The sequence below is a fragment of the Hippoglossus hippoglossus genome, chromosome 9 (assembly GCF_009819705.1).
Source record: "Hippoglossus hippoglossus isolate fHipHip1 chromosome 9, fHipHip1.pri, whole genome shotgun sequence".
Lineage (NCBI taxonomy): Eukaryota > Metazoa > Chordata > Actinopteri > Pleuronectiformes > Pleuronectidae > Hippoglossus > Hippoglossus hippoglossus.
Genome location: NC_047159.1, coordinates 1,549,107 through 1,556,459, shown reverse-complemented (window position 1 = coordinate 1,556,459; position 7,353 = coordinate 1,549,107). Strand labels below are relative to the sequence as shown.

At 41.2% G+C, this 7,353-nt stretch overlaps 1 protein-coding gene across 3 annotated transcripts in view; it reads right to left on the bottom strand.

The window, feature by feature from the left end:
* Positions 1 to 6,042: 6,042 nt before the first annotated feature.
* slc4a4a (solute carrier family 4 member 4a) overlaps positions 6,043 to 7,353 on the bottom strand; it is a 44,003-nt gene continuing 42,692 nt past the window's right edge. For all 3 annotated transcript variants that reach the window (XM_034596000.1, XM_034596002.1, XM_034596001.1), the window contains one exon: positions 6,043 to 6,577. Coding sequence is in view for 1 of the 3 variants with exons in the window: in XM_034596002.1 (XP_034451893.1) it covers positions 6,469 to 6,577 (109 nt within the window). In the remaining 2 variants the exon portion in view is untranslated. The remainder of the gene's footprint in view (positions 6,578 to 7,353) is intronic.

Here is a 7,353-nt window from a genome sequence, read left to right as displayed (position 1 = left end):
CCTCTGACCCCTGATCAGTTTATCCACGAGGCCGAGGCTGAAGTTTCCCACTCACACCGACTCACTGCACAACAATAACTTCATGACTCATGTGTGTAACCGCAGATAAAACATGACGACAAGCGGCAGCAGCAGATTCAAACTGTGACATTCGGTCCCTCTGCTCCTCTGGCCCAGTTTGTGGAGGTTTTCATGGTCCCGCAGGACGAACCCACTGGTACGACTGGGGGGGCTTACCCCTCCAAACATGAATCAAACATTTATGTTCCCCTCCAGATGAACTGTGACAGTTTTCAAGGGACGGAGCTCGGAAGCTGCTGCTCTGATGGAGACACGAGGTCTGTTTTATGTTTTATGTTTTATGTTTTATGTTTTATGTTTTATGTTTTATGTAGACGACTTTATGATAAAGACTTAAAGACACGTCTGTCAGATACGATGTTGGTGGCAAATACATTTGAACAATGGTAATAATACTAACTTTATTCATAGAACAACAAGAAACAAATTCAAATATAGATGTAAGTAAATAATAATAGTGATAATAATGATAGAGATGAAATATCTAAAAAAGCCTGGTTCCACAAGTAAATTCAGGAATATGACTTCAGAAATAAAGTCCAAAGACTAAACTAGAAAATTCAAAGTTAAATATATTTGATTCTGTAATATTTGGTTGTGCTTGAAGTGTTTGTGTTTCTGCTAAGTTTGTTTTTAATCAGTAATTCGATGATATTAAAAAAGGTGGCGGAACATCATGATTGACAGCTGCGACTGGCTCGTGATTGGTCGATCGGTCCGGCTCTTAAGGCACAAGATGGCAGCGCTCGTGTCTGTGATTGTTTCTGGATCCTGGGGGAGAGGAGACGCGTCGTCCATCTTTGTTTGCGGTTCAAACTCAGTGTTGTGTCCTTCTGGGACAGGGTGAAAGAAAGTGACTGTAAATACGAGTGTGAGATTGTTTGTTGACGCTGGTACAGACGCTTTTTATTTTTCTAAATCCTCAGACATATTAGAGACTCGTGATTTCAGACCCAGCCGAGGTGCTGATAATAAAAATAATAAGAACCTGTGGTTTGTTGCTTCAGGAACAAGAAATCCCTTCACTTTTGTTGATCAGTATTTATCCTGATCCAGGAAACGTCCTCTTGACTTCTGGGTTTATTCTGTGTCCTGGAAATATTTTATATTTTTCAATGGTTGAGCTGAAAACATGTTTTTTCTTGTATTATCGCTGCTTATTCCTCAGCTACAGGCTGAATGTCGTGGAACAATGAGGAGGAGCCGGGGACACGGTAAACAGAGGATGAGGAGGATGAGGAGGTGGATGAGGAGGAGGAGGAAGGGGGGGTGTAGGAGGAGGATAATGATGTGTTACAAACAGAGTAGAAGGTTCACAGGGAGCCTGTTTGGTTTGTTTGTCTTGACAATGAACTAGAACAACAGCAGCCAGCTTGTGAGCACATCCCAGCAGCAGGATTGGAGAGGAAGAGTTCTGTTGATCCTCTCGGCTCCAGATGCTTCATCGATGTGCCGACGGTGCGTGTGTGTGTGTGATAAGAGTGCAGAAGTGCAGAGTGAATGTGTGTGTGTGATAAGAGTGCAGAAGTGCAGAGTGAATGTGTGTGTGTGTGATAAGAGTGCAGAAGTGCAGAGTGAATGTGTGTGTGTGTGATAAGAGTGCAGAAGTGCAGAGTGAATGTGTGTGTGGGTGAATGTGACCTGAGAAGTGCTGTGAGCGGTCGATACCACGGAGGAAACGTATAAACTCGTTAACTCCTCTTGAGAACAGTCATTCAATAATTGTATTGTTCATCATTATTTAAATTTAACCACTGAGAGTTATTTAACCACGTCAGAGTCGTGATGTCAGAGTTACTGATGATGTCAGAGTCGTGATGATGTCAACATTGTGCAGATGGACAGTGTTGAGTTGTTTCTTTCACTTGGTTCATTGTTAAACTCATCAACAAGGATTTGAACAATGAACAACTTTGACGAAAGTTTAAAATATATATTTTTTAATATATCTCCATAGTGGCGACCCCCGGTGGCCGGAGGCGTTATGTTCTCAGGTTGTCCGTCTAACTTTCCCTTGTGAACACGATATCTCAGGGAACAGATGCACTGATTAGAATTTGGAGGTCAAAGGTCACAGTTAGATGACCTCACTTCTCACTTGGATTCACAGACGAACTGGTTATGTCCCAGGGGTCAAAGGTCAGGAACACATGGAGGGACTGAGCCTGTTGTGGCTGGTGGAGCTTTACAACCACAGGGTTTCATTCAAGTCACTTTCCTTAACATTGTGTGGCTGGTTATTATTATTTTTTCATATTCACTGAGTTCCCAGTTCTTTCATTGGTGGAATACTCTTTAAAAACATCCTGTTAATATCTGAGCAGTATCAGGTTTTCTCCTCGACTCCTCTCTCAGATAAATACTGTCTCCTAAGATAAGGTTTCTCCACCAGTGGTTTGGAAAGAGGCTCAAACTGGAACGCACCAAAAACCCAGTGCATGCATTTGAAGTTTTGTTTACATCGGTCAAAGAAACCAAAGAAACCAAAAGATGAAACCAGACGGGATCAGTCACTGAAGTGAGAATCAAATCACGGCTGAGCTCCGGAGGTGAACACTCGCTCATCCTGAATAAAACTTTTCTGGTTTAGTTTGAGCAGAACGTCCTGAAAGTGTTTCCTCGGTTTGATTTGTGTCTGTGTTCGTTTCTTCACTTTCTCCTTTCATCAGACGCTGAACTCAAGGTTCTCCGCTGCTGTTCACGTCGATGTTGACACGTCTTTGTCCGTTTCCCGCAACATGATAAACACCGTTGACAAAGCAGCGAACAGACACACACACACACACACACACACAACAGCATCCCAGCAACTACACAACCTTGTTGTTGTGTGCCTGTCGGTGTTGGGTTCTCACAGCAGCCTGACGTCAGCCGGTGAACACGAGCTGCAGCGGCAGTTTCCTCCAGAGACGCAGCAGCTCGGTGACAAGGTTCAAACCTTCACTGGTTCTATCCTGATGGAGCAGAAGCTGCAGTGTCTCCTCCTCTGTTCTCTCTCTGCTTCGTTCATTCATCAGTGGAGGATTATATTTATACCTGTATATATATATATATATATATATATATATATATATATATATATATATATATACCTCCCCTTGGACTTCCACAGCACATCACCCAGTAATCCTGATTTTCTATGGTCATGTCTCTTAAGTGCAGAAGTTGCTTTTGAAATGTACTGAAACCTGTAGTTTTGACTTTGGAGTCTTTAAAATGAAATGAAAACTCTGGATACTTCCTGTTAGTCGTCACTCCCTCAATCAAAAATTATTTATTCTAAATTATTCACAGGATAAACACAAAAATTACAGGAAGTCTGAAACACAAAGCATAACTATGGATTATAAATATCAGCTTCATGTTACAGCTCCTGTATTTTATAGATAGTTTTATTGGAATCCTTCACATTAGTTTCCTTCATTTACCTTTAATTATAATTATTAATATTTATGATTTATATTTGAAGGTAAAAACTTAGAACTGAAGTTGTTCTTAAGTTGAAGCTCCACAGTTGGAGAGCAGGTGTAATGTGGCTGGTGCGACACTAGAGGGTGCTACTGAATCAAAAACTCTATGATGACAGTCGTGTTGATATAGTTGTCTAATAATAATATAATATATAATATCATATTATGTACAGATAACATTTATGTGCAGAATGATGTGTGGTGATAAAAGAAAAAATACAGAATTGTATTTGTTTCTTCATTATGTGTTAGTGACAATATTTATAATTTAAGTATTTAAAATAAACTTTTGTCTTCATAAAGTGACACTTTATCTGTTAATGCACCACTTTTATTTCTGTACACAAACACATGAGATCTGATTATAGTTAATAACTATAGTGAAATGCACTGACATGTTCCCGGAGAGACAGAAAAGCAGCAACACACCTTCACTGTCTGTTTATTTCTGTTTATTTTCAATATACATTTCATTTGAAAAATATAAATTCTAAAATAAACCATTTCACCGGCTCTAAGTGTCGAACATACTAATCCAGAGCAAAAGAGGAAGCATCAGTATCCGTCTCTACAATGAACATGACGAACAGGTTTCTGATTCTTGTCTGACGCTCACACGGGATCACAACACGCTAACAACACGTTAAGGTCCCGGACGTCAAGTCTTCGCTCGTACTCGCGCTTGTTGACGACTAAAAAAAACTGACATCAGACACAGAAGCAGATGAAACACAGAGTTCACAGATGGTGGAAACGAGCGCGTCGTGTTTTGGTTTGAGTCGACAGGTGTTTGGAGGATTCACAGAGGAAGAGGAGGCTCCTTCAGTTTAGATCTGATCTTCTGTTGCTGGTGCTGACGACAGTTTGGAATCTGATCCGAGACACAAAAAGTCCCAAAGTGCTTCAGTGAGCCCTTTGAAAAACGGATGTGGCCATTTTGGCTTTTTGTCCTGCAGGTTAGAGCCAAACACCGAGCGTCCACTTTTAAACTGTAAATGTTTCATTGACGAAGCAGCTACGAGATCAATCGTGATCATAGAACTTTTGATTCAGAGCGAAAATAATATTGGGCGACGGAAAAAAAAAGGCCAAAGTACAAGAGCCAAGGAAACTACACATCCCATAAACCATTGTGACCTCCGGCCTCTTCTCCTCTCTGTGGTAAACGTAGTGTCACACTGGACGATGCATTTCCATGGTAACGGCACCCTCATCAATCACAGCTGTCACTCTTACACCTGAGGATTGTGGGTAGTGTAGTATTTCTCTGACATTGTGAACAAAGCACGTTTTCCCTAAAACCCGGTTGGTATCACACAGACACGGGTTTATTTACTCTTCACTGGATTACGACTCGTCATCGAGACTTGAATCTGGATTATCTGGATTATCTGGATCTATATGAACCTGATCGTGTGATAAAAGTTTGGATTAAATCTAAAGAAGTGGATTCAGGACTGAGAGACTTTATTCAACGTGAAGACAGATTAAGTCTCGTTTTAGCTGCGGCTGAACTTTTAGCTTGATTCATCATCGATCGTCCAATCGTCTTGATACAGATCCTGTTGTTATTCATCTTGTTTGTTTCTTAAATTGTGATTAAAATACTTTTCAGGACATTTTACAGTTTAAAAATGAGCCGTCAGTGCCCTCTAGTGGACAAACAAACACAGGCACTGGTACTAAACAACCTCAGATTAAGTTTTTATCATCTACAAATTCATATAATTACATCGGCCGAGACGTGCACACACACAAACTGATGATCTGTGTAAAGATTAAAAAATGAAAACTGTTCCTCCTGCAGTAGAAACATCTGGAGCCAACTTCCCCCCCCCAACGTACACACCAGTGCTTTGTAAAGATAAACTCAATAAAATTCAAATTTGTCCATTTTAAATATACAAAACAAGAAGAAGCAAGTTTTTTTTCCCATTTTCACATCAGATATTTCCAACAGCAGCTGAGACAAAAAGAAAAATCTGCCCCCCCCCCCCCCCCCACACGGAGCGCACGTGGACCTGACTCCCGTCTTTTAACCTCTCATCAAATCACATCAGTTCCAGTCTGGATCGATCTCTTATAAGCCACTTAGGTAAAGCACAAGCAAGCACATGATCTGCACCTAGAGTTTAAGTTTGGCTGAGGGAAACCGGAGCGTGAGCTGAACTGTTTTCTACCAGCGAAAGAAAAACAAAGGAATTAGAAAAGGTTACGGACACACACACGCGGTATGATCATTAAAAAACAGATCCGAGTTCGATTTCATTTAAACGAGTAACAAAAGCTTTTGAGGAGAACACGTGAAAGAAAAATTAGAGAAAGTAAAGCATCAAAAAGCGATGATAAAAATATTCCTCGTCCGCACGTTTGTTAATTCGCTGTTAATTAACGTAAAGTTTCTACTCGCACACGTTTTCCTTCCACAAGCTGTGAAACAGAGAATCTCTCCGAGCGTCTGAGGAAAAGTCCAAACGCCTCAACACACGTTGGTTCATCAGAAGAATCTAAAACAAGAGGTAGAGCTATAAAAACATACTTTTCCTGCTACAGGAAAATGGTATTAAGAGTAATTCGATGAATATAAAAGTTCAGACGGATGATATTTATATATACTTATATATAAAAAGAGCAGGGAGGAGGGGGGGGGGCGCTCCATGCATGTTCAGAGCTGCAGCGTTTTACTGTGGATCAGCCGTAAGTAGGGGGGGGGGGGATTGCATAGAAGAGAAGTAAAGAGTTACATCAGAATGTGGAGCCGTGAGGAAAATATATTATTGTATCTGTTACCTGCGTTAAACTGCGTGTTTCCTGTTTGAGGAAACGACGGAGGAGTGTGTGAGTGGAAGCGAATCAGTCGGTTAGAGACAGAGCGGAGCTGCAGGATGCGTCCGGCGCCGGGCGAGTGGGTCGGTCTCTACAGAGACGTTTCAGATCCTCTGCTCCTCCAGTAGAAAGAATTATCATCGTCCGGGTCCATGTCGATTCTAATCTGAGGCACCGACTTCAGAGGACTCATCTCGGGGCTGCAGCACAAACACAAGTAAGACTTCAGTGACACAGTACTCTGTTCGAACTACTGTTACCAGAGGGAAAGTTGGTTCAGTCCACGAGGGGTTAAAAGACAATGCTGTTTATTAAATATAAAAAATACTCTCAACTCTGCAGGTGAAAAACAAGAGACAACTTTAAATTCACTTCTTACTTTCCAACTTGTATGTTTTAGTGTGTGAGCAGCAAACTGAGCATCACTTACCCTGCATATGAAGCATGTTTAATTAATATAAAGGAAGCGATTTGATTTGGTTTTGTTTTCCTCTGCGTTTGTCTGTGAATTAGCAGGATTACGATAAAACTACAAACCAGATCAACACTAGTTAAGGACCTGGTTTCAGAGGAGAACACGTTTTGATGCAGGTTTCACCCCCGTCTAGATTCATGAGGTCACTGTGACCTTTGACCTTTGAAAACTGAAATCACTTCCTCTTTGACTTCAGGTGACAACGGATCCAAAGTTGAAGAAAATTCCCTTCAGGAGTTTTTTAGGGAGAAACAACATTGGTGCCATTAAATCTTTTGTTAATTGACTGAGTGATTAATTGAAGCTGGATTCTTCGCACTCTGACTTCTGGTTTAGTTTGTTCAGAGGAAAACGATCAGTCGTCACAGTTTGATGGTTCCTGAGGTTATTTGAGTTGAAAGCAATTTGCCTCCAGTCTTAGTGGGACAGGATTATATTTTTTAAGGGGGGGGGGGGGGGGGGGGGGGGTGACGACTCCAGTGACGGACACGTGTGCAAACC